At 40.8% G+C, this 27,718-nt stretch overlaps 1 protein-coding gene across 3 annotated transcripts in view; it reads left to right on the forward strand.

Annotated features, from left to right (window-relative positions):
• Window positions 1–780: 780 nt before the first annotated feature.
• Window positions 781–27,718, forward strand: part of LOC148014011 (katanin p80 WD40 repeat-containing subunit B1 homolog KTN80.4-like) — a 75,988-nt gene continuing 49,050 nt past the window's right edge. Inside the window, exons 1-10 of one of the 3 annotated variants that reach the window (XR_015688632.1) lie at window positions 781–1,128; window positions 1,395–1,525; window positions 1,640–1,757; window positions 1,867–2,093; window positions 2,353–2,455; window positions 24,074–24,144; window positions 24,228–24,302; window positions 24,381–24,524; window positions 24,623–24,800; window positions 25,051–25,614. Coding sequence is in view for 1 of the 3 variants with exons in the window: in XM_087666644.1 (XP_087522770.1) it covers window positions 1,107–1,128; window positions 1,395–1,525; window positions 1,640–1,757; window positions 1,867–2,093; window positions 2,353–2,455; window positions 24,074–24,144; window positions 24,228–24,302; window positions 24,381–24,524; window positions 24,623–24,800; window positions 25,051–25,614 (1,633 nt within the window). In the remaining 2 variants the exon portion in view is untranslated. The remainder of the gene's footprint in view (window positions 1,129–1,394; window positions 1,526–1,639; window positions 1,758–1,866; window positions 2,094–2,352; window positions 2,456–24,073; window positions 24,145–24,227; window positions 24,303–24,380; window positions 24,525–24,622; window positions 24,801–25,050; window positions 25,615–27,718) is intronic. The other 2 variants (XM_087666644.1, XR_015688631.1) reach the window with 2 other exon arrangements.

Consider the following 27,718-nt stretch of genomic DNA (forward strand, 5'->3'; position numbering starts at 1 on the left):
AATGCAAGGTAGCTAGCAATCAAATGCAAGATGCTGATAAGCTGCTGGAACTTGGAGCAACGTTCATTCTCAGATCCACCGATATATGCCAAGAGTCTATAGTAAGTTCATGAGATTTTATAAAATTTAAAAGAGAGAGAGGGAGAGGAGAAAAAAAGGAAAATTAGGAGAAAGGGGAGGAGAAGAAAAGAGAGAGAGAGAGAGAGAGAGAGAAGAAGAGAGAATATGAACATAAAAAGAGAGAATCATACATAGGGAAAATATAAAATTTACATACTTTAAGAGAGACGGGAGAGAGAGAGAGAGAGAGAGAGAGAGCATAGGGGAGGGCCACTTGGAGTGGGCCAAAGGTTCACCGAACATATTTACTGTAGGTCAAATCTCAAGCAACTATACTATCCATAGCTATACAAGATGGTGGACCTTTTGTCCATTTGTTGTTTCGCCTAAAAATAAAGCTTTCCCTAATTTCAAAATTGAACGTTGAGGGGACCCACCCTTTCTTTATAGTGGTGGCTACTTAAGTTCTAAAAGATGACGTGGCACCGAAAATGAGAGATTTAGGAAAACACTTATCTCAAGGGTATTATAATAAAAAACCCATCGATTTAAAATAAAGTGCAACATTTTGGAAATTAAAAACTTTTAAAAGTGTATATTATTAGTTATTTCTTTTCGAATATATTGTTCCGAATCTCAATTTCGAGCGAATAAATTGTAAACGGGCAAAATTTCTGGTCGGCTGTCCGTCCCGGTGTCTCTCTCAGAGACCGGGGCGCGTTTTTATTATTTGTAATTTTATTGTCATTATTATCATTTTTTTGCGCTCTCTCTCTCTCTCCCCCCCCCCTCCCTGTGCTCTCTCTTCCTAGATCTGCTGCCTCTCCCTTCCCTTGTCCTGATTTGCCTGATCAGTAGTTTTTGGCTGGTCAGCAGTTATTTTGTGTGCATGGTTTTCTGCACGCACGTCCCTCTGCAGCAGTTTAGGGTTTCTGTTGCTGCTGCTGGTGCTCCTCGTCGTGGCCCTGGCTCCCTCAGGCTCTGGCGATCGTCCTGACCCTGCCTCATTCCCCACACCTGCATCGGCAACCACCTCCGCCGTCGCCATGAAGCGTGCCTACAAACTGCGTACGCACCTTCCCCACGACTCTACAGTTTTCCTGCTATTTTTACACCATCTTCTTCTGTCTTTATTATCTCAGAATTGCAGAAAACTACTGCTAGAAGCGTAGAAAACTAGTTCCCTGGCTCTGCATTGGTGCAGAGATGCATCGTTGCCCCATCCAGCATATCTGCATTGTCCTCGCGAGCCTCATTTTTTGAATCACACCACAAGCTGATTCAAGCCTTGTGTTTGATTTTGTGATTTCTCGGTGGTTTGCCAATTTCGACAGAGGAGTTTGTAGCGCATGCCTCCAATGTCAATTGCCTAAAGATTGGCAAGAAATCATCAAGAGTGCTCGTGACCGGAGGAGAGGATCATAAAGTTAACATGTGGGCTATTGGAAAGCCGAATGCAATCTTGGTGAGGTTATGTTGGCAATGCAGCTATCACATTCATGATACTGAGGAACAGGATTCACAACAATTGTGGAGTGCATTGTGTGTGGTGTAAATGATCTCTGCGAACTGTTTGCAGAGCTTGTCTGGACACTCGAGTGCAGTTGAATCAGTCACCTTCGACACTGCTGAAGTCCTGGTTGCAGCAGGGGCAGCAAGTGGAACAATCAAGCTGTGGGACCTGGAAGAGGCAAAAAGTATGTCACGGCATTAAGCAGTAATCTTTTGCTCCTTGTGGTCATCTGCATTGTAGCTTGGATGGCTTCTGGTAAACAATATGGCTGAAATATTACAATGTGTTTGCAGTTGTAAGGACACTTACTGGGCATCGGTCCAACTGCATAGCTGTAGATTTTCATCCTTTTGGAGAATTTTTTGCCTCTGGTTCTCTGGACACAAATCTGAAGATTTGGGACATCAGGCGAAAGGGTTGCATTCACACTTATAAAGGGCACACGCGTGGTGTTAATGCTATAAAATTCAGTCCTGATGGCCGCTGGGTTGTCTCTGGTGGAGAAGATAATATTGTGAAAGTGGGTGATTCTTACCTGGCCATGTATTTATGCATTCTTGAGTTCTTTAGCCATGTTTTGTAGTCTACAGAAAGTGTTTTAGAAGTTGCACTCCTAATCTGGTCTTGCAATTATTTTCTTGTTACAATCTAGTGGTGATCTTTGAGCTGGCATTCATTGGAGAAAGGAAAATTGTGGTTGTACATTTCTAACAGTGTGTAGTTTTGTTCTCCAAGTCGGTAGCTCACGGGTGCTTTGCTGTCTTTGTGGTTGGTGTTAGTTGTGGGATTTAACAGCTGGCAAACTGATGCATGACTTCAAATGTCACGAGGGACAAATTTTGTGCTTGGATTTCCATCCACACGAATTTCTTCTTGCTACAGGTACTTAGCTTTCTATCACAGGAGGAACAATGCAATGAGAGTATTTACAGATATTCTACCAATGTGTTAGGTTTTACATAATAAACACGTGTAAGCAAAAAAGGCATCAGTCAAAGCGGGATCCATACCTTGAGATGTGAGATGATCTGCGACATCTGTGACAAGGAAGGGGCGAGGAAGGAAAGGGGGGGGGGGGGGGGGAAGGGAGAAGGGGGAAGAGGGAAGGAGGGATCGGAGGGGGAGAGAGAAATGTCAATGATTGTAACTGGCCAAAGCCCAACAGACTATCAAAATGTGCTGAGCACTAATAGTAATAGTTAAGATTACCCTGCAGAATCCATTGGCTTTTCGACATAGTATGTTATTTGGATTATGGACCAATGGAGATTGATCATGATTTGACTCAGAAAGGGGTTGGTATATCTTCAATCTTGACTTTGGGGTTGGTGTATTGATGTTATGTGCATTTCCGCAACATACTAATTGTGGGTTGTGGCAAGTATGCTGGGTTGTTCAGTTCTGAGAAGAGTGTAAGGGAGTTGTATATGAGTCCTTTGGGCATTTCTACCTCTGACCATGGGGTCATTAGAGTGCATAGGATTAGGTTCTTGTTTTGGCCACTTTGAGCCATGTGGCCAGTTGCCTATGACCAGGGCATCCCATACGCGATATGTCATATAGACGTCATTTGTAGCCACATTAGGCTGTGGTTTTGCATTGTTGAAGCTGCATGCTGCCCTGGGGCCTGGAGGTGCTAATAATGATGACTTGGCACTCTTCCTAGGAGAGGCTGCCAACTGCTGCGTTTTCTGCCTGGAGCATTGATTGACATGTGGCTGTTGTTGCTGCATTTTACACAGATGTGAGGGTCTCCGCTGCATGTTAGTTGCTGTGTGGCCAGTTGCTTTTGTTATTTTTTCTCTGCTGCAATTTCAACTTGGTTGTCTTTCCTAGTTGCATTTTGCATCTCTGGCTGCACTTTTCTTGCCATCCACTGACTGTTACAACTCGTTTTTATGTTTTTGGCAAATTTCAGTGCTCAAGGTGACCTCCTCTCCTGCTTCTTTGAACCTGGCTGCCTCTCTTAGTACTAAGAATCTATGGGTGTAATTTCTTTGCTGCCATGAAGTGTTTTGCTGCTTCTCTAAGGTAATTTTGAGCCTGGAACAGACCTGGTTTTGTGTTGCTCAAGGTGGACTGCACTAAGAATTCCCTGAATTCTGTCTGATAACAGCTGAGTTTTGCTTGATGGTGCTTTACTGTTAGATCTTTGTGATTCGATGGGATTCTTTGCTAGCCTTGGAGGTTCATTAAGGACTTGATCAATCATGGCATTTGGATTTGGCCGGCTCCTTCATTTCAACTTGTTTTGATTGTGCACGCTTCCTCACTTGAATTATGGCCATTGTTGCGGGGCTCTTCTAATGTTGTGCGATTTTGCTAGCATTAAGTGTTTCTTTTGAAATTTCTGGTGTGCTGTAGCTGCTACTACTGCTTTAGTTCAATTTGCAATTTCGTGGAGTTGGTACTCTTTGAGTATGGAACATTAGTGCTCAAGTATTTTACCTACTCCTTGTTGGTTGTTTTATTATCTTTTACCTCCACATATTCCTCTCAAATAGTAGATTTACACATTCTAAGTAGACTTGGCACTAATGCCAAGTGATGTTACTAATGATGACTAAAGCAGTACTCCATGTATTGGACTTGGGCATTTAGTGTTTCTCTTAGAGCGAAACAACGAACACATCTTCTATTTGTGCCAAGGTGCGAGGAGGCGTAGAAAAAGAGTACCTGCATGTTGGAGAGAATGTGAGATTTAGGCAAGCTTTAAAGTGTCTATGGCTTGATTGAGTTGAAGGCTCTTCAATGTAGATTGAGATGGAGTGAAGAGACCTCGAATATTGAAGTGTAAGTTCAACCTTTGGCTCTTGGAGCTAATACTTGTATAAATCTCTATTCACTTGCGAATATAAAGATTTGAGGATATCTTTCTCCTTTCTTGGATTCTTTTATCTTTTGTTGAGTTGTGCATTAAAACTGTGAGTCTTGTAGTTGGTACTGCCATTGACTCTCATGATGGGTGAAGAGTGAATGGATCAAAGGGTTTCAAAATTTTTGTGGGATGTGCTTTTTCAACCATGAATGGTTTCTATGAAGATGCTTTGTGTGTAGATTTTATGTAGTGGAGGCAATATGAGTGGTGGTAGAGACAACATGCTTGGAGGTGGTATCACTTTATCAAGAGCCCACTATCACCAAAGTTAGACGATTGCTTTTTGTTTGATGGCCTCCTAGCTTCAAGGGGAGATCATTGACATGGGGTGGTATATGGACCGAAGGTTGGAGCTCTTGGAGCTATTGGTGGTCCCAAATTCATTGAACGAAGAGTTTAGTATTGTGAGCTTGCACTGCAACTTTGCGCTAGCGAGCAATTAGCACTATTCAAGTATCCTCGCCTCCAAGTTCACATGGAGGATTGGAACATGCTAGACAAGACCACTCACCTTCACTTGCTCATGCTTTTGATACCTTTAACCCTTCTCCACGGGGTGTCTCAGCCACCCTTGTAAAGAAATGCTCATCTACAAAATACAAAAATAGTTGTATGATAGACACACAGACTGATAAAGAAATACAATTAGGATTAGGGTAAGCAATGAGACAATGAATATAGAAGATAAAAAAATCTAAATAATGAATAAGTACAATGCTCAATGCAGTAAATACACCATGCAAGGTAAACATTGGCCTTTGAACTAGATGGAGAGCTGATGGTAGGCGCGTGATGATGGAAAGCAATGTGTAGCAACTTGAATTGAGATATCCTCTGTCAATGGGATGTGGACAGCAAAGAGAAGGCATTTTCAACTTGCAAAAATGAAATTAAGGCTGAGTGGTCGGCAACTTGTTTATTTATAGATGGCCAAGTCCTTCCAAATTAGGGTTTGGCTTATGAGACATAGACACTCTTTGGAAACGCATTTTGATCCATCTAGTCCATGGACTTAATATGGTATCGAATGTGCAAAAAAAAAGTCAGATAAATTCTTGTGTTTCATACGGTCATTAAAAATACATAGAAAAAGCTGGGTTAGGTGTCATGGGGATGCGAAATTTGGAGATGCTTTAATATTGTCGATAACATTTTTTAAAGTTATTAATCAAATGTGCAAGGTTGTTTAGCACATGTGATGCACATGGTAGTTATTTTATGTTAACAGGCTAAGGACCTCAAGGATGCAATGGGTGTCAAAGATAAAAGTTGTAATAAGTTATGTTTGACAGGTACTAGGTGGTACTCATTGTCAGATTTGAGCCTAGATCAATATATTGGTCACTAATGTTAGTGGTAACATTAGAGGGGAGGGTTTGTTAGAAGTGGTGCAGCAATGGAAGTGTAAAGAATATGCTGAAATAAATGCTGAAACACAAGATAGAAGAAAGAAAGAAAGAATGAACACAGTAGTCAGATGAGAACTCAGATGTATGCTCGGGAAATGGAATCCATATCGAACACGAGACAGCAGCATACAACGGTGAGTCACTGGCTGCGTGGGCTCCTCAGCACCGGCTCCTCTCTCCCAGAAGGATCTCTACTGATGGCTGAAGCACATCAGACTGTGGAGGAGGAGCCCTATAAATAGCCACAAAAGTGGGGAGCATAAAATGCAGGTCGGCCAGCAATAAATGCTAAAAGTACATCATAAATGGCCACAAAAATGCGCCATAAAATACTGCATAAAATGCTACATAAAATGCCCAGCCTCTGCACACAGACTCACACCATGAGCTGACTAATATCTGCTAACACCCTCTCTCAGATCATGTGTGATCTGATACAAGAAAATAGTACAATGAGGGAGAATCATAAACTACACAACAAAGAAACACCAGAAGGACCATGGATATCCAAGCGGTGAGTGGCCAGCCCACCACCAAGATGCCTCGGAGAGTATCTGATGTCGATGTCGATCGTACCAACAACACGTGAAAATAGAGAAGACTCATAGCAGCTCTCTGTGTAATGTCACCTATGTCACTCAGGACATACAAAGCCAATCTGCCAAACATGTCTCTGAATCCAAGCGGTGAGTGGCTAGCCCACCACCAAGATGCCTCGGAGAGTATCTGATGTCGATGTCTATCGTACCAACAACACGTGAAAATAGAGAAGACTCATAGCAGCTCTCTGTGTAATGTCACCTATGTCATTCAGGACATACAAAGCCAATCTGCCAAACATGTCTCTGAACATGTGACCATGGATTCCCCGCCTTTGGCCAAACCACCAAAGTGTCCCCTCATGTGAGCTCCAGACGAAAGCCTCTCGCTCTCTGTCAAGAAGAACAGCTCATCATGAACCCAGAAATCAACTCCAGTCTCTAGGATTTCACTGCCAGATACCGTCGATGCGTCAGGGACATCCCTCTTTGGATCCTGTGCATCTATATCAAAATATAGATGAGGCACTGCAGCCCCACCAACACACCCTCTCACATTCCCTCTCTGGCACCGAGGAGGCGTGAGGGATGACATCATGCCATCATTAGAAAGCAGCTGTGGAAGGGGCCATCAATCCCTTCCCACGATCTGTCGAAGACGATCCCTTCCGCGTCTTGGCCGTGGCCGAGGCTGGAGGATCGGAGTCAGAATCAGAGGCAGATGATGACTCATCGGAGGAGTCCGCATCCCGCTTCGACGTCTTCTCCTGCTTCTTGGACACCGCTAACTTTATACAATCCTTCCGTAGATGACCTGTCTTCCCACAATGGTAACAATGTGGCTGCGACTTTTTCTTCTTCGAACCCCTCTCTGAAGCTTCAAGAGCCTCACCTGACCCTCCATACTGTGACGGAAGCCGTCCCTGTAGCTTATCTTCACTTGAGGTGCACGGAGGGGCCATCTGGAGGAGGTAGAAAAGAGAAGTAGAAGAAAAGAAGGTTGTTTGGAGAGTGAGCACAGCCAAAACGCAACCAAAAACACCAAAAATAGTGAGTTCACATGCAATATAACCCAAAGGCTGACCAGAATAGGCCAAAAGCTGCTGCACAAAGTGAAAAAATCAGTCAAAAACTGCCAAAAACAACAAAAACGGCCTGAATAATCAGAAAAACAGGCAAAAATAATGCTGTAAACAGCAAAACGCAGGCTGCAAACTGAAGAAACAAGGGCTAAAGACTGTTGCCAGCAGTTTGATGAAGGAAACACAGGCAGCAAAGAGTGGAACAGCAGTAAACGCAAATCTGTGCAGAAAAACGCAAAACGCAAATGTTGAAACACTGTCGCCAGCAGCAAATCAGCAGTCGCCAGCAGCAAATCAGCAGTCGCTAGTAGGAAGGACAGCTGGCTGATCAGCAAGAAAGGTGTAAATCCTGAAATCAGCAAGAAAACACAGCACAAATAGGTTGCAGCTTGAAATCTGATACCATGTCAGAAGTGGTGCAGCAATGGAAGCGTAAAGAATATGCTGAAATAAATGCTGAAACACAAGACAGAAGAAAGAAAGAAAGAATGAACACAGTAGACAGATGAGAACTCAGATGTATGCTCGGGAAATGGAATCCATATCGAACACGAGACAGCAGCATACAACGGTGAGTCACTGGCTGCGTGGGCTCCTCAGCACCGGCTCCTCTCTCCCAGAAGGATCTCCACTGATGGTTGAAGCACAGCAGACTGTGGAGGAGGAGCCCTATAAATAGCCACAAAAGTGGGGAGCATAAAATGCAGGTCGGCCAGCAATAAATGCTAAAAATACATCATAAATGGCCACAAAAATGCGCCATAAAATACTGCATAAAATGCTACATAAAATGCCCAGCCTCTGCACACAGACTCACACCATGAGTTGACTAATATCTGCTAACAGGGTTGTCATGAGGACATGTATTTTTGAAACCTCACTTAACATGTGGATTAATTTTTAATCACATGGTTAAGTAAATGTTGCACATGTGAGATGTAACTGGGGTTAGAGTCAATTTACGAGCGTGGGACTCGGGGAAATCACAGAATGTCAAAGGCAAAAGTTGCTATAAGTTATGAAGTACTTGTACTTTGTGCTATCTGGTGCCAATTGTTGGCTTAGGTCATTCATTTGGCCATAAGTCTTAGTTGTTGGTGGCACTAGAGAAGTGGAGTTTAATGGTAGCTAAAGCCAATTTGATGGTCAAAGATGGAGCAAAGATACACAGGAAGAGACTTTGCTTAACCAATTTAATTATTGGCCAATCAGATTATTTTTATGGGGACTAAATTACTTATTAGATTAGTTTTCAGTATTTAAAGATTGGAGATTAATATTTAATTATGGATAATGCCAGAAAAACCATTTCGGAAGGTTGCCATTTGGCAAACTTGCCCATGAAGGCTAGTGGGAGGTTGAAAAAGAAAAAAAAACCATGACTATTTTGCTATTGTGAGTGGGGAGCTGTTGGAGCTGATTGGGACTGTTTTTCCTCCATTTTCCAGTAAGAAAGAGCTGGTTGGCTGTAGGTGACAGCTCCTAGGGACTCCCAAATTGTAGGTGACAGCATTTGGGCTGTTGGCGGCAGCATTTATTGCAGGCGACAACAGGGAGAGGGTTCCCAACAACAGGTGACAGCATCTATAAGCTATTGAGATAGGGCATTAGTAGTAAATGACTAATTTTCTTCAGTTCTTTGCGAAGAAAGTCTGAATTTTCTCTTTGCTCAGCATTCTCTCTTATCTCCTAGCCTTTCTACAGCCTTGCTTCGAAGATTACAGCATTAAGATAATCAGAGGTTAAGAAATTTCAGATTTCTTAGCTGTAAAGCCTGACCTGCAACAAAAATTAGGGTTTAGCAGCAGCCTCGAGAAGTGTGGCAGAAATTGGAAGCTCCAAGACTTGGATTCAACAGAACTGAAGCTATTTTTAATCAAATTCAAGTGGATGGACTAGCAAAATCAATGAATTTGGGACATTTTTTATCTCCATCAAAGCGGGTGAAGCCCAATTGATTGCTTGAATCAAGGTGCAAATCAAATTGAAGACTTGCTGGTCATTTTGGAGAGTAAGGGGAGTTGGAATAGTGAAAAAGAGATTGGGAAAATCCCATTGTATATCTTCTTCTTCTCCAATTAAGTAAAAGAAATACTGAAAGGAGTGTCTGTTTTGGGGCCAACAGGGTGTTCATTGTCCAAGATTGCGAGTTAATTTACATTTCTCAGCTTTGTAATAAATGTTGCTACTGTAACTAAGTTGTGATTGGGGAGTTACCAACCTTCCATGTTGCTACTGTAACTTAGTTTGTCCAAGATTGCAAGTTAATTTACATTTCTCAGCTTTGTAATAAATGTTGCTACTGTAACTTACGAGATTGCGAGTTAATTTACATTGTCCAAGATTGCGAGTTAATTTACATTTCTCAGCTTTGTAATAAATGTTGCTACTGTAACTTAGTTGTGATTGGGAAGGAAGGCTGGTTTTATTTTCAGCCAAGTGACCCAGGTTCAAATCCTAGCAATGGAACCATGAAACCAGCCCAAGGTCCTTGTGCAGATGATAATATATAGGATGGGGCAATAGTCTTTCTAGTGGTCCTAAGCTGTAGGTGACAACTTTCATGTTTGTTTGAATAGGGCCATAGTAAGTTTTCAGTGTTTCTTGCAGTGAAACTCTGAAATTTTTCTTTTCACAGCCTTCTCTCTTATCCCCCAACCATCTCTCAAGTTATCTCAGCATTTTCCAACAGTTTGAGCCATTAGAGGAAGAGATTTTAGTCAATCTTTGTTGTAAACCCTAATCTACATAAAAAATTAGGGTTTTGACAACCACCTTGGAATGTGTGCTCAAAATTGAGGGCCTAGGATTATCTCAGTATTTTCCAGTAGTTTGAGCCATTAGAGGAAGAGATTTTAGTCAATCTGTGTTGTAAGCCCTAATTTATATAAAAAATTAGGGTTTTGATAACCGCCTCGGAATGTGTGTTCAGAATTGAGGGTCTAGGACTTGAATTCGAACAATTGAAATGGAGGAATTTCAAGGAGATTCAAGAGGCTAGCCAACCAATATCACATTTGGGGCTGAATTTGTCTTTTAAGGAGTGGGGTGAAGGCTAGTGCCCAAGCAAACCAAGGGGTAAATTGGTTTGGAGGCTTGTTAGTTAGTTTTGATAGCAAGAGGGAGTTGGATTAGTAGAGGAGATCAGAGGATCTCAGTTATACCGCAAGGGTTGCCAATTTTGGGGCCAACAGGGTGCCCAATGTCTAATTATTAAAGTAGTAAAGTATGCATTTTCAGTATATGTGAATTTTATACTTGTTGCCTTTAGTACTAACTTAGGTTATTTACCACTCTATTCGAGAAGGAAGATTGGTTTCATTAGGCTAGTAAATATTACTTGTTATAACATGAGTGGCTACCCATGAGATAAAGTATCACAAGGCATTATCCATCCAATACTAATACAATTCACAAACCACAAATGTCTTTACTTGTTATAACATGAGAGTGGCTACCCGTGAGATAGAGTATCACAAGGCATTATTCATTCAATACTAATGCAGTTTACAAACCACAAATGTCTTTGCTTCAATTTTCAACAATGAGTCATGAACACGATGAGAGATTGAGAGAAAATGTAAAATCCAAGACTCTAGTCTCAAGTAATTTACAAGATCTAGTTTCATTTATAAGATTGAAGACATGTACAATGGATCAAAAAAAGAAGCTAGTTGCAATGACGGATCATGGTATGGCAAGTCATAAGTGCCAAGTACAAAAAGTAGTAGATAAAAAAAGAAACTAGAGGCTAAGACTCAAGGTGAGCTATGTGTAATGTGAAGGCCTCATGAAGAGGCTTAGGCATTGTGATAGGGGTAAAGAATATAGAGATATAGGTAGAGGTAGGGGAAGGAAAAGAAGAGGAGGTAAAGAAAGAGGAAATAGATAGGGGTGAGACATAGGAGGAAGAGGAGCATGTAGGGGTAGAGAGAAGTGGATGGAGGAGATTCGAGGGAAAAGAGTAGAGGAGCTTGTAAGAGAGAGGTAGAAGAAGAGGAGGTAGTAGAGGTCAATGAGGATAAAGAGAAAAAGGTTAAAGCAAAAATATCACTTTTCTTTTAACACCAAGTCGATTCACCCCCACACACCACATCCTCCCCTCCCCCCCTTAAAAAATAAAAAGGAAAGAAAGAAAGGAAGGAAGAAAGAAAGGAGGAGCATGGATTGTACATATCCAATTGGACTGGATGGATCGTTCTATATGGATCCATGAATGCAACCATGCTGATGACTTTCTTGTGGCTTGGACTCGATTCATCAAGATCTAAGTCTCATTTTAGTCAATGCTCTCAAGCCTATATTCCACGGTCTCTCGTCATTGGGGATTCTTTAGAGCTAGGCTTAGAATGCGCTATATAATCTATTGCAAAGAAAGATGCAAATGAAACATATTTTAGGGCCCTTCAAAGTGGAACTTGATGGTAGAAGTCTTGAATCTAGCATGGTTTGTTGGTATGAGCAAGGCAATAGGTTTGTGGAGGAGACCTTAGTGCTGAAGTCTTTGCAGGTGGGTCATGACCGGTAGCAGACACGGCTTAGATGACACCATCTTTGATATGCAAGGTGGAGGAACCGGCTTAGAGGTTTTGGCTCATACAAGTCAAAATTTAAATGGATTATAGGTATCCAACATAGGCCTAGTTGAGATAAAGACGAGGGATTATTAGTATTCTTGAAGGTTTTATGTTCTCCATGAGCTAAGATGGGGCTATCCTCACTAGTTGAATGCCTTGACTGATGTGCACCTTCTGTTAGAAGTTTAGAGGAAGATCAAAGAGTGTAATTGGGCTACCTTCTACATATTTATTTCATGAACTTTGCATTTGTCATCCACTCAATGTCTTGTAGATTTTTGAAGAGGGAGATGATGCATTCTTCTTTGCTATGAGAGAATAATGTCATCTTAGTGCTTTGGGTGAGGGAGAAGCTTTTCATGATGGCTATGAAAGATAATCTCTAGGAGAGTAGTGGTTCTGATACCATGTGAAGATACGGTAGGGTTTGTAGAGAAAACATTGAGATTGTAGGAACATAGCCGGCACACAATGCACTTAGACAAGAACATAGAGTGCAAAAGGAGGAGAAAGAGAATCGGATGAATGAACGGATGTAGTAATGTAATGAATGATGGAGGAGTGAGATATAGTTGAAGGGTGCTCAAGAAGTAGAGACTATCCAACCATCATGCTTGTGGGAGCGAGTTGAGGCAGAGTGCCGAATAGAGTTGTCCTTTGTGAATGGATCCTGAGTGCAGCAAACCACCACTGTTGGAGTGGAGGGCTGATACTCATGGCTGAAAACAACAAGGCAGCAGGCTGGATGCCAAAATGCAGCAGTCTTTGGGGCTAGAATGACTAATCACAGCAATGTACTGCCTAGTTATAGTCTTTGGGGAGTGGAGAATGAGGATGACTGCTGCTAGGAACTGCAGGATGCAGTAAATGCAGGGAAGCAGCAGTTTTGGAAGGAAGACACAGCCAACTGTAGAAGGTGGAGTATCTAGTGGCAGTCTTGCAATGAAATAGAGCTGCTTGGAATGAGCTGACAGCTGGGTGGAACCACTTGGAGGCTAGCCACAGCACCAATAACAGGGTGGCAGTCCTAAAACAAAGGCTGCTGGAGCAACTGCAAGGGTGACAGCTTCTAGAGCTAGAAAAGAAGGGTAACAATGATGATGAAGACAATGGAGTGTTGGCACAGTGTGAGAAGTAGGGAAGAGGATGGATACTTACATGATGTCCTTATGTAGGGACTTTTGGGCGTTTGTCCTACTATCAAAATAAAGTGTTTTTTTAATGAATAATTCTTTTTTGGGCATGCATCCTACTTCCAACTTGTCGAGGATATCCTCTATTCTTGATGGTTATCTTGTTCGAGGCAGCATAATTGATGCACATACAACAAAAACCATCCTTCGTTTGGACCAAAAGAATAGGTGAGTAGAAAGGGGATGAGCTAGGCTGAATCAATCTCTTTTTCAATAAGTCCATCATATGCAGATAATGTCTTATTTTTGGGTTGCACTTACTTTGTACGATGGCTTGTTTAGTGGAGTATTGCTTGGCACTGAATTAAAAGCACGATCCTTAGGCCTCTTGGATGGAAGTTGAAACCAATCTTCCTCCTTGGAGAGGGTGGTAATGACCTGATTAATCAACAACTACCATAAAATTTACATGAACAAAAAATGCACACCTTATCACTTTAACCTTGGATAATGGACATCGTGCTGGCCCTAAAACTAGTGCCCTTTGTAGTATCTCTTTAGCTTTTATTGCAAATGGATGGAGTACAATTGAGATTCTCTCATCTTCTCTGCTAATCTAAGTGCCTCTTATTATCAAAACTGTCGAGCAAAGTTAGTAGTATCTTTGCAGTTGCGATTTGTGTAGGCAATGCTAACTTTCTTTAGATACATTACTAGCTTCCTTTCTCCAAACCAATTTGCCCCTTGGTTTGCTTGGGGATTGGCCTTCATCTTACTCCTTTAAAGACAAATAAGCCCCAATTGTGATATGGGCTGGTTGCCCTCTTGAATCTCCTTGAAATTCTTCAATTTCAGCTACTGGAATTCAAGTCCTAGGCTCTCAATTCTGAGCATGCATCCCTAGGTGGCTGTCAAACCCTAATTTTTGTTGTAAATTACAGTCTACAATAGAGGTTTCTCAATATCTCCACTTTTGATGACTCAAATGGTTGGATTTTGCTGAGAAAACTTGAGAGATATTTGTAGGATGTGAGAGAATGCTATGGAGAGAAATTTCAGAGTTTCATCATAAGAAAGGCTGGAAAATTGCTGCTGCCTTGCTCAAACAACCATGGAAATTGTCATCTATAGCTCAGGACCAGAAGAAAGGCTGTTTCTTCCTCCTCTATGTTGTCACCTGTACGAAAAGGACCTTGGGTTGTTGTTGCTTGTACTTGGAGGGCTTCAAACTACCTTTTAATCCCATTTTCTAGTATTATTCAGCTTATTAAATTAATTTTTAGAATATTAATTTAGTAATTTTTATAGTGCAAAAAAAAATCGTTAGTTAATAATTAAATTGGCTAGGTTAATTTGTCTTCTAAGTATTCGTGAGCAATTATTAGCTCTTAGAATGGCATTAATGAACTAATTAATGCATAGTCTCTAATGCCACCACTTACATTAGTGGCCAATAAATTGGTCTAGGTTAAAATTTGACATCGGGTACTACCTAGCTCTTGTTAGATATAACTTATTATAACTTTTGCCTTTGGCATCAAGTGATATTTTGGGGTCTTGGGTTTCACATAGTGAAATAATTAACTTATATCTCGCATGTGCAAGTCACATTAGTACATTTGATTAACTTTTAAGCAAATGTTAAGTAAATCAATAAAATTTCACGTCCTTGTGGTAGAAGCTCTCTAAAACAAAGACTCAAAAAAACCTTCTTTATACTATTGCAATAAATCAATCATTAAAAATAGAAGAAGATGATACAAGCTTTATGTCCAAAACACGAGTCTTTTTCCCATGCTTTAAAGTAATCTTCTTATTATTAAATATGTCCACCGCCATGTAAACCTTGTATCACCATGGCATACCGATAAAACATCTAACTCTCGAGTGGCATGGTAGAACTTCTTTGAATTTATACCACTTTGGATACGGATCCTTAGCTTGCAAAATAGGCTCATCATGACAAGGGCGAGCCTAACTTGCCTCACTCATAGGCCCTAGCTCCTTTGGATGAATGCTTAACTTTCTTGCTACCTTTGGAGATATGAAGTTTGCTTTTGCACTTGGGTCAATCTCAAACTTGTCGATGTCTCACTTTGCCCCATGTCATGAGGATATGAAATTTTGATGCTTTGCTTAGCATTTAATTAAGTTATTAATGAAATGTGTAAATGTTAGGTATACATGTGTTGTGCAAGTTCACAATGATAGGCACGGAACTTGGAGATTCAATGGGTGTTGAAGGCAAAAGTTATAACAAGTTGTGCTTGACAAATACTAGGTGGTATATAGTGACAAATTTTGGCCTAGATCATTTTAATAGCCACTAATGTTAGTGATGACATTAGGAACTGTTTAAGAATGCTTGGGTTATAAATTAGCCTAGCCAATATAATTGTTGGATGGTGGAATTATGTTTCTAAGCAAGAAATAGTTATTAAATAAATCCTTAGAACTGATAATCTGAAAATTCATTTAATAAGACTGAAAATCGAGGGAAAATGGATTAGGAAGATTGCCACTTGTCAAAACTTGCCTATGCAAGTAGAAAGAAGGTTGGGGAGAGTTCATTCTAGTGTATGGAAGTTGTGAGAGAGAGAGAGAGAGAGAGAGAGAGAGAGAGGTGGTTCAAGTAGGTGCCAAGCGTTGGAGGCCCTTTGCAGCCATCAAGCCATTAATGGACTTTTTTGGTGTAGGCGATTGCAGCCCAAGGCCCATTGATGTGGATGACAACAATTTTGGAAGATTCTGGCAGTTGATGACAACACCTATGGCATTCTAGACAAAGCAGCAACTGATTTCTTCCATTTTCTTGCAATGGAAGCTTGAATTATTCCTCTCTTCGGCATTCTCTCTCATTTTCTAGCCATTTCTCATCTTTCCTTAGCAAGTTTCAACAAATTTAGCCGTTGGGGGTGGAAAATTTGAAGATTCGCTGTTGTGATTCCTAATTTACCACCATAGAAATTAGGGTTTGATAGCCACCTTAGGAAGAGTGCTAAGAATTTGAGGCCTAGGACTTAGTATTTAGCAACTGAAATTAGAGCATTTTAGAGGTTCCAAGAGGCCAGCTAGGCAATAATTTGGAGCCGTATTTGTCATCAAAGGAGCAAGGTGAAGGCTAAACTCCAAGCAAGCCAAGGGGCACATTGGTTTGAAGGCTTGTTGGTCATTTGTGATAGCAGGAGGCTTTTCGATTATAAGGAGATTAAGAAAATCTAAAGTGTTATTCCTCCAACTCAATTTAAGTTGAATAATTATTGCAAGGGCCTACAATTTTGGGGCCAACAAGTTGTCCATTGTCCAAAATTAATTAGGACGCTACATTTTTCGTTTATGTGAATTTTATACTTGCTATAATTGGTGTAAATCAGGTCATTACCACCCTTTTCCCAAAAGAAAGGCTGGTTTCATGGTTCCATTGGTGGGTTGATAACACTTGATTGGAAGTCAAAAGCATTGCTCTAGTGCTGAAAGTGTGTTCAACTGAGCATTACAACAAGAATGTCTTCTTATAGTGAGATGGGATCAAGAAATGATAATGTCTCTCAATTTGAAAATGCACATTATATAGAGGGAAATGCAATGTCTAATCTTAGAATAGACTCTCACCATGGATATTAAGAAGAAGATGTGGGTGTTGACCAAGAAGTGGGTCCTTCTAGACTATAAGATATTGGTGATCAACAAGGTGAAGAAGAATTTGATGACTAGTTTAAGGCTTGGTTGAGGACAGCAGTAGAAATCTTTGCCTAGTTGGTCAAGGATAGTTTAAGAGATTTTTGAATTCTTTGAAGAAAGACTACAAGTGCAAAAAGAAGATGCCATCCTCAAAAGCTTTGGGACAACAAGCAGCAGCTCCCAAAGAGTAGTCATCGCAGCCTCAAGATGCACCAAAGGTTGGTGACGAACAAAAGTAATTAGTGCTAGTAGGGTAATATACGCAAATGCATGGCCATCTTGGTAGTGCCAATACAATGGATTTTGGGCTGTAGGGCATGCATGCAAACATTGGGCACTCTAGGTGCTTTAGTAGAGGTACAATATTCGATGCTGTGGCATATATGTTAATGCATTTGCATCTTTTGGTATGTATGGGGCTCAAAGAATGAATGTTGGTTGGAAATGCTTCATTTAATGTTGGTTATAACGCAATACAACCAATGCACCCTTGTTGTAGTCACTAGTTTATGATAACATGACTCCAAAAGAGCTAGCAAAGGACTATGATGAGGGTGGTACTCTTGGCACCAGCTCCCTCTCTCTAATAGAACGTGTGGTGATGATGTGGTTGAGAAACCACTTCTTCAGTTTACACACTTCAGTTAGGGATTCTTATTGATAGCTCCAAAAAGGGATGGTTTCCATATTCTGGTCACTTTTTCAGCAGGTGTTGTCATAAGGACATGTATTTTTGAAACCTCACTTAATATGTGGATTAATTTTTAATCATATGATTATGTAAATGTTGCACATGTGAGGTGCAACTGGGGACCTGAAGAAATCACGGGATGTCAAAGGCAAAAGTTGCTATAAGTTATGTCGCATAGGTATTTGGTGGTATTTGGTGCCAATTGTTGGTCTAGGTCATCCTTTTGGCCATAAGTGTTAGTTGTGGTGACATTAGAGAAGTGGCGTTTAATGGTACCTAACGCCAATCTGATGGTCACAGATGACGCAGAGACACTCGGGAATGGAAGTTGCCTAGCCATTGGCCAATTAGATTATTTTTTAGGGCACCGAAATAATTATTAGATTTATTTTCAGTATTTAAAGACTGAAAATTAATATTTAATTATAAAAATGCTAGAAAAACCATTTGGGAAGTTTGCCACTTGTCAAAAATGCCCATGCAAGACTGAAAAACGTCTTTACAGGCCGGAGAGAAGCATTTCTATAAATTCAGGCTGCAAGGGAGAGGGAGAGGAGGTTGTTAGTCTGATTTGCAGCCATTGGAGGACCTTTTGAGGCTGCCAAGGGTAGGAGAAGACCAATCAACAAGAGGAGACAGCATGTACAGGCTCTTGAGACAGGGCAATAGCTTTAAATGACTGAATTTTTTCAGTTCTTTGCATTTATAAGCTGTTGTGGCAAGGCAGCAGCTGCATTTGACTGATTTTCAGTCATTCTTTGCGACAAAACTCTGAATTTTCTCTCTACAGCTTTCCCTTTCATCTCCGAGCCATTTCACAGCCTTACTCTGAAGATCTCAGCATTTGGACCCTTGGAGTCTAAGAAATTTCAGATGTCTCTGCTGTAAACCCTAATATGTAGCAGAAATTAGGGTTTAGCAGCAGCCTCGAGAATCGTGCCAGAAATTGGAAGCTCCAAGACTTGCTTTGAATAGGGCTGAAGCTGTTTTTAGCCTATTCAAGTGGAGGGACCAGTAAATAATTGAATTTGGGGCATTTTCCATTTCCATCGAAGCGGGTGAAGGCCAATTGATTGCCCGAATCAAGGGGCAAATCGGATTAAGACTTGCTGGTGATTCATCATAGCAAGGGGAGTTGGAATACCGAAAGGGATTGGGAGAATCCCATTGTAATTCAACTTATTCTTCAATAAAGCTAAAGCAATACCGAAAGGGGCGCCAATTTTGGGGCCAATCGGGTGTGCATTGTCCAAGATTAGTAGGTAAATTTGTATTTTTAGATTTACATTAATTGTTTGCTGCTGTAATTTAGTTTTAATCAAGGATTTACCACCCATCCATGGAAGGAAGATTGGTTATAGGTGCCCATACAACAATGCGTCACCCTAGATAGCTTATACCTATTAATAGGCGGCCACTTCATTCATTCGACACCACCTCAGTCATTCTTCACCCCTCTTATTCTTTCACTTTGACACTTTTATTTCCTTACGTTGCTGCTGCCCACACCCCTATCGAAGGACATCACAGTTTGTGACCTTCTTTCACCATCTTCACTTGGCACATCTTTCCTAGAGTTGCCGACAACACTTCTACCTTGGTGTCATTCTTCCATAGTTGGCGACCTCTTCCACTCCCTTCAAGCTTTACTAGATTTGTATTTGGTTGGTTGGAGATCTCCTTCACATCGAGCATCATCTTTCCTAACCTGGGGTTAGCATCTTCTTGCTTGGCATTACTTCTGGTGTTAGTTTATGCAACCCCAGATACTTGCGTTTTTGGGTTGGTAGGCCTTCACAGGCTGCATTTACCCTCTTGGTGGCTGTCCTTTCATCTGGTGTGATCATCCATCCCCTAGTGTTAGCTTTTGGGCTGTGATTATCTATGTTTGGGAGCTCACTCACATCCGGGATTTGTGTTTGATACCCAGACCATTCCCCGACATCGGAGGATTGTGGTTCGCTCCCTTGATAGTTGGTGATCATGTTCTTCATCCGTGATGACATCAGAGGTCTGTAGTTCGCTCCCTCTATAGCTGTCCTTCACCTTCTAGTGATTACTTTGATAGCCCATTGCCTGGAGGACTGTGCTTTGCTCCCTTCATTGTGCAGATTTCCACAGGTGCTGCTGCTTGATTTAGATAGGATAGTGCAGTTATCTTTTGAGCTTTACCTCCATTGTATTAGCTTTTTTTCTCATAGCATGATTTAGTGTATCATCATTGTGTTCTTCTTGTGTTTTCTGAGTTTCTCTTCTCTCTCAATGTTTGCCATACAAACATTGTGTTTCTCCTCACAAACCCTATTGTCTCTTTGGTCTCTTTGTCATTTTCTTGACATATGTAATTGGCTGAGGAGGGAGCCCGGTATAAATAGGACAAAAATATGCCAAAAATAACACCAGATAGGTCAGCATTTAATGGTGGTTGGCTAGCAATAATTGCCCAAATACACATCATAATGACCATAGAAAAATGCCTAAAATACCTAGAAATGCCCGGCATAGCTCAGATTCACACATGAATTGCCTAGTTTGCTAACATCCAACACCTTAGGAATGGTTGCAAAAAGCTCTTCTTTTACTGTTCATTACAAAGAATTAGTAAGCATACATCTCCTTGTGCTGTCACATCTCTCCAAACTTAGGCTGCTTCCAAAAAATGAGAGAGCCTAAATAGCCAATGTGAAGTTTTCAAATAAATAACCAACTACTCCTGAATAAATCACATTTTTGATTAAGGGATAATTTATGGCTTTATCATCGATCATAAGTAAGCTTCTCATTGGACCAAACTAAAGCTCAAGGTCTACTTTATAACTTGCATGCCCTAAGTGAGTTACTTATTGTGTGAAACTTCCAGAGTATAATTTAATTCTAAAGTGCGAACTTTCATTTTAAGGAAAGTTTCTTATTGCATCTTGTTTCTTTTGCCATGTCTTTGTACCATGTACACTTGTCCATCGCATGTCCCCATGTCAAAATCCTTCACTACTAGTGCAATGGCCATTGTGCCAAGAGCTAGGGGTACTAGAGTTAGAGTTCATTTTTATTAAATCATTAGGCGTGCTTGTCATTCTGGTGATATTATTGATCACCATAATTCGAGAGAGCATGTTATTAGTGTACATATACTTGGTGTAAGAGTGCTTATCTTGGGTGTTGGCATTTCACCCACGTGAAATGTTGGCAGACTTGTCATAATTATTGTATTTTTTTTTGCCTATTCATATGCAGTCTCTCCACCATTGTCAATACATTTTTCCTTAGATAGGAGCGTATTGTTACCATCGGATAGAAGGAGATTACTACACTCTATTGGCTGTTCTCAGCCCATGTACTACTATTATTGAGCTTTGGTATATGGATTTCAATTCTTGACTCTATTCTCTTTGAGTTCTTTGATGTTTGTGATGCTTTTTTTGGCTCATTGTGTTTACAGTAGATCTATCAACACTCTCTTTGCATTCCTTGGCCACTTCTTGGTCGTTTCTTTGCCGCTCCATAGTCGTAAGGCTACTAGATCAAGTTTTTCAATATTCCTGTCTAAGAACAAAATATCTAATCACCCTTTTTTTAAAACTTTTATACATAGAAGCGGGAAACACTTTGAAACGCCTCTTGGGAGGACCCAAAATACAAAAATGTAAGGAGATGGGCTTGAAACATGTTTTCCCCACTCGAAACGTTTCCCCTTTGGGGTAATGATTGCCATGTGTTGTTTCAGCTTGGGGAAATGGTTCGGGGTAACCTCCTTCCCCACATGCTTAAAACTGTTTTTTAAATGTAGCTAATTTAAGCATTAATGCTTAGCATTTTTTGGTTTTTAAAAATAAAATTGTTTGTCCAAGGGGTGCATGATCTAATCCAACTTTTGGAGGATCGTGGCAAACTGTGATTATTTCTCTCTACCATGATAATAGACTTGAGCAGTCACTATGCTAAGAATGGCCAAAATAGATCCTCCGTCTTTCTTTGTCTCTTTCCCCTCCAACATGCTAATAGCTCTCTCTCACACACACTCTCTCTCATATCTATCAAGAGTCCACTTGCCAACAGATTTTAGTTAATAGCATAAAAACAAACCTAAGATTGCCACTAACAGCTCTCTCTCTCTCTCTCTTTTTCTTGAAGATAATTGAATTAAATGGCAATATTTACATTAAACCACTAGGTTAGCTAAGAAAAATAGAACAAACCCAAATCAAGCCAAAAGGCCTCTAAGACCATAACACACAAATATCACATAGAAAGGATAGCCAGAGTGGAGCGAACAATATCTAGCCAAGGAGCAGCAATGTCAAGAAGAACTAGGTCAGCTGAAACCTAAGAGGAGATCTGCCAGAACAATAAACCACGAACACGGGCCACATGACCATGGATATGCGAGGCAAAATAAAAAATAAAGGTATTCTGAATACACCAAATATGGCACAGAGTTGTCCAACTAAGGAAATGGAAAAGGCAGGAATGATCTGATTGCAAGGTGGACATAGAAGTTATCCTTCCCATAATCCACGAACGAGTTGATACCTGTGAAGACCACACACGGGAAACAAAACTCCAAATCAACAGCTCTCTCTCTCTCTCTCAAATGATGTGATGTTTCCGTTTCCCTCTCCTCAAAACTTGCCATTTCCATTTCCATTTCCCTGTTTCCCTCAACTATGCATTTATATCTCAATTTCCTTTGTGCTTCTATATCTTCTCACTTTCTTATATTTAGTTAAGATAGTTCTTTCTTTAACATTCAAATACAAGTTTTTGGTGGAATGTCGTCAACCTTTACATCAGTAGTCAACATCCTCTATGTGTGTGTGTGTGTGTGTGTGTGTGTGTGTGTCCATGCCCAGATAGGGTGCCTTTCCCATTCCTTGACCTTAGCATCCGTATACCCTGTTCCAAGGGGTTTTGTTCCCATTCCTGCTTCGCGTTCCAAGTTGCTATGGTTTGGTCTCCTCAACATGCAAAGGCCTAGAGGTTAGATGACATAACTATTCTCAAGGATCTGACGGCTTGACTATTATTGATACCTATGGCTTGTAGGGGCTCATTATTCCACCTATTCTTTACTGCTGTCTATGATTGATGGAGAATCCTTTGATTTGGTAGCTTTATGGGACCAAAACATTGTCCAGCCAGGTCATTCTCTTGTTTGAAGAAATGGTGCTTTGCTTCATGTGTAGCTTTGCTTGGCTAATGAGATTTGGACACATTGTGGAGATGTGGTGGCTTTTTATTGATTGAAGGATGTACAAACAACTAAGATTGAGATTGTACCTTGTGGGAAAGTTACAAACGTTGATTGGAGGATATGGCAGTTACATTGCCTAGTCATCTTCCTTCCCCAAGTATGATGTCTTCTTTCCAATTGGCTTACTTTATGCTTATGTGAGATATGAGTAACCAGCGACTGTAAAATAACGGACTTAGTTGCTATTGCTTAGAACATGAAAGGAGCTTGTGCCCAGGCTTCTAAAGCAAGAGGCTCAACATTATGAGACTTCCGGTGGTCCTAGGAGGATGACTAATGTTCTACCATTAGTGGAGAAGAGAAAAGGAAGAGGTGAAGGTTAAGGAGGATGATTCATCTTTTAGTAGTATTCGAGGACTCGTTTGGGTAGACTTATACTTAACCTTGGCCATTAAAGGGAACTGATAACACTGTGAAGGAGCCCTCTTCAATGGCACAGCATCGGCTGCCTAGTTTATATTTGTTCACCTTTATGATGCATATGAGACAGCATTGGCTTTTTAGAGCCAAAGGTGTGTCTCGTTGATAGTAGATCCTCTACTCATATGGCTTATCATAGGGATTAGCTACAAGAATGGCATGATAGGTCTATAGCTCTTGTTTGTGTATGGGTACCATGCCTCTTTCCTGATGGCCTGGCCATAGGCCAAATTTTAAGGGTGCTTCAGATTTGGGATTTAATATCCTTTCTATCATTGCATTTGCTTTGGTAGGTACCATGGTCAGCTTCAGTGGTAGAGTTGTTGTAGTTGAGGATAAGCTACCAAGTCTCTCCTTTTACAGTTATATCAAGAGGTGGGCTTCATTAGCTCATGGCTCTGCCAATGATGCATCCTTTGGGACATGTCTTCTCTGACATGCCTGCTATGGGACACAAGGCCTTGTGATAGGCCAGCTGTTTGTATCCAGTTGAGGTGTTACCAGTGCAGATTAGTGTGGCCCTGTACACATTGTCATTAGATGGATTTGTTACCTCATGATGATGTTGAGTAATTCTCAGGGGCCATTCAAAGATTCTTTGATCAAAGGATATTGCACATCTTAATGTTGGAATTTTATTTCTGGAAATGGCAATGGATTTCATTAATGTTCCAATGTCATGAATGCCTTTTCGATCTGTAGATTCTTACTCCAAGATTTCAGTAAGCTTCTACATTTTCTTTGAATGGACAAGTCCACTCTTAAAACTTCCATCTTATACTCGGTTATATGTTTGTATTTATTTCCAATAGCTTGAGAATTATGGCCTTTTTGAGCAGGCTCAGCTGATAGAACTGTCAAGTTTTGGGATCTAGAGACTTTTGAGCTGATTGGATCTGCTGGACCTGAGGTTTGCTCTTGCCCAAGTATTAGCTCCAAGTTTTCTTATTTTAATGTTTTCTGCAAATTGCCTGAAGGTATTGTATTTGGCAGGCAACTGGAGTTCGATCCATGATATTCAATCCTGATGGGCGAACACTACTGACGGGTTTGCATGAAAATATGAAGGTGAAGGTTACTTCAAGCTGAAGGAGGTATCAAATAAGCGCTGATTACGATGGCTGTTCTGAATTTCTGTTAATCCAGGTGTTTTCATGGGAGCCCTTGAGGTGCCATGATGTAGTAGATGTTGGATGGTCCAAGCTGGCAGATCTTAATATTCATGAGGGGAAGCTTCTTGGCTGTTCATACAATCAAAGCTGTGTTGGGATTTGGGTCGTTGATTTATCTGTAAGTATTGGGTGTGAAAGCAGCAAGATGTTTAATCTTGAGTTTGTTTATGTGTTACTCTTAACTCTTTAGGCGGTTGCTTATCTTTTATGTTGCAGCGTATAGGACCTTATGCAGCGAATGTTAACAGTCGAGCAAATGGCATTGTTGCAACAAGTCAGCCTTCACAGCAGATGGTAGATGGAAGTTTGAAGAGCAGTAGTGTTGTTCGTAACACAATGCCTCATGCTGTTGAATCTGCCATGAAAGATATGAAGCTCAATTCTCCAACAATCTGTATGTTCGTTGTGCTTATATGGACTTGAGAGATCAGAAGTTCTAGCATTTGTATAAGTGTGGAAGCCAGTTTCTAGTGTATCATATAGAAGTTCTGTTAGTATGCTCGTCAATTGAAAGGAGTTACTAGGACAGGTGTTAACAAGCGTTTTTGAGGCTTAGATACTGCCTTTATTTATAACAAGTGACTTTTAGGCTTAGATAATGTCTTTATTCATAACTTATGACACTCTTTAATTTGTACTTTCAGCATCAGAAAGCATGCCAAGCACACCGCAAAGGATTGCTAGTACGGTGCAAGCTAAAGTACCTGTATCTGGATCTTCTGCAAATTCTGTGTATGTGTTAGCATCGAGAAGAGTTGGCACTGGAAAGGTTCAATCTGCCACTATTGTCCAGCCAGCCAGTAAGCTTGATGCAGCACCTGTTGTGGTTCCGAGACATGTAGCACCAGGCATTGATGCAGTAATTTCTAGGCCCGTGTTAGAAATCAATTCTATTAAACCAATACCCCACGTACTCTCAACCCAAGGTAACGAATTGATCAAGGCAGACAGTTTCAAAGGGGCAAATGACAGCCCTCGAGTCGATTCACTGCCTACTTTGGAATCTGGTGTTTCTGGTCAGAAAAGTCATGTAAACAGTGTGAAAGCACTGTCAAGCACACTTCTGTGTTCAGAGACCCCTACTGATGGGAACCCGGGTCTCAATGAAAATGAACCTGTCAAGTGGATTGGATCTGGAAAGTTTAGAAGGACTGTGTCAATTGGTGCTCAAAGAGATACTGGGGCGAGAGGTTTAAGACCTTTTCCAGGTATAAAATAAGTTGTTGTGATTAATCGTTTCAGATGAAAGGATAGTCTTTCAACTATCTCAGCTCCATACTTGTTTGATGCAGTGTACAGTGCTTATGTTTTCAGTTTTTGTCTTGACTCCTTGTCTTTGTGGCTGCCTCTTATCAACTACATGGCCACCAAGTTTCTAGTCCACAGGCCAAGGCGGTTATGGCTGCTGTGCATCTTTGCTTGGCCATTGGGCTAGGCTTAGTGCTCCCAATGGGAAGCTCTATCTATATTTTCACAACTTGGCATAGGACTTGCCTGTTGCCTTTGTTCACGGCAATCTGTTTAAGAAAGTCATTTATATCTAGGCTTTTGGCATATGTCTAACCAGCACTTAAACCATACGATGCTTTTCTTATTGTCAGTGTTGCATTGTGTGCAAAGTAATGTCATAGGTTAATGGTGGTTATCAGAGCATGCTTGCACTTATGCATTCACTTTTGTCGTGATTATTGAAGCATGCCTACACTTAACCCTAATGGCCACTATGAAGATATGATAGGGTTTGCACTGAGAAAACGGAAAATGTATGAACATGACTAAAACACAATAACTGAGATAGTAACACAACAAATGCAAACCCTAAACTCAAAACACAAAAGGCAAAATGCAAAATGAAAAAACACAAACACAAATTGAGAAGAAAGAGAACTTTGAAGTGAATGAATCAATGCTTTAAATGAAGGAGAGAATGTTAAAAATGCTCAAGGATAGAGCTGTCCAACAGCCGGTGGCTCTCGTGGGAGTGGGCTGAGGGAGGTGTCTGTGTGTCATCAACCGGAGATGGATCCTGAGTGTAGTAACTACTTGTTCGAGTAGAGGTTGATGAAGAAAAGTGTTGAAAACACAAAAACGACTTGCTGTAATTGCAAAGGGAAATCAGGTTGCTAGTTCGAGTAAAGGCTGATGAAGAAAAGTGTTGAAAACACAAAAACGACTTGCTGTAATTGCAAAGGCAAATCAGGTTGTTGCTGGAAATGGAAGGGCAGCAAGGTACCGCTGGTGGAGATAGCTCAGAATCTGCCTAGTTGTACTTTGTACAATAAGATGTATAGAGTAATGTGCTACATGATGAGAATGTATGATGATGGGAATGTGTGAGACTAGCCTTCCTCTTCGGATAGGGTGGTAAAACTTGATCAGGCACTTAATTACAACAATTAATAATTGAGCATAAACTGAAATGCACATATTACCTTAACAATCTTGGACAATAGACACTCGGTTGGCCCCAAAACTAGTGCTCCTTTCAGTATTTCTTTAACTTTGATTACTAATGGACAATGTACAATTTGAGATTTCACAATCTCCTTTGCTGATTCAAAAGTTGCTTGCTGTACATACAATTAGTAAGCAATTCGAGCTAATTGGAACCTTGATTTTCATCCAGGACGTGCATAATTGGAACCACCACCTGACCAAATGCTACCCTAGTTTACAATGAATGGCTTGGCATCTCAAAATCTGTGTCAATTCCACGAATTTTAGGTGCTGATTTTAGTGTATAACGCCTTCTTTCTCTTGATGGCATGGGTCCCAAGGTGGCTGCTAAACCCTAATTTCTGCAGAAATATAGGTGTTATGGTAGAAATTCTCGTGTTGTCCACCGAATCGAGTTGAGATCTATCGATATTGGTTGAGAAGTGCTGAGATCTTTTGAGATATTACTGGAGAAGGTGAGAGAAAGTCAAGATGAGAGAAATCTGATTTTCTTAGTGAGACAACCCTAAAATCTGCATGCTACCTGCGCCAGCTTGCATTTAATGCAGTCATCTACTGCCAGGTACTTCCAAAATGTTGTCACTTGATTAGCAATGCTGTTGCCAGCCCTTGGAAGGTGTCTTCCTGCTATCCCTTGCTTCCTGAAGCCCCCAGATGGTTGTCTTTCGCACCAAATTGAAGCCCCCAGATGGTTGTCTTTCGCACCAAATTGTTGTTCTTTGATAAGAAAATGAACCAGCAACTCACTTTCTCTCTCCTCTAGGCTGCAAATTGATTGAATGGCTGAGACGAAGCCCTAAAAACGTTTCTTCAGTTTGCACGGTCATTTTGGCCAAGCGATAGCCTTCTAAATCC

Source organism: Lygodium microphyllum, chromosome 25 (assembly GCF_053477565.2).
Source record: "Lygodium microphyllum isolate KBCC chromosome 25, Lygodium_microphyllum_v1.1.10, whole genome shotgun sequence".
Lineage (NCBI taxonomy): Eukaryota > Viridiplantae > Streptophyta > Polypodiopsida > Schizaeales > Lygodiaceae > Lygodium > Lygodium microphyllum.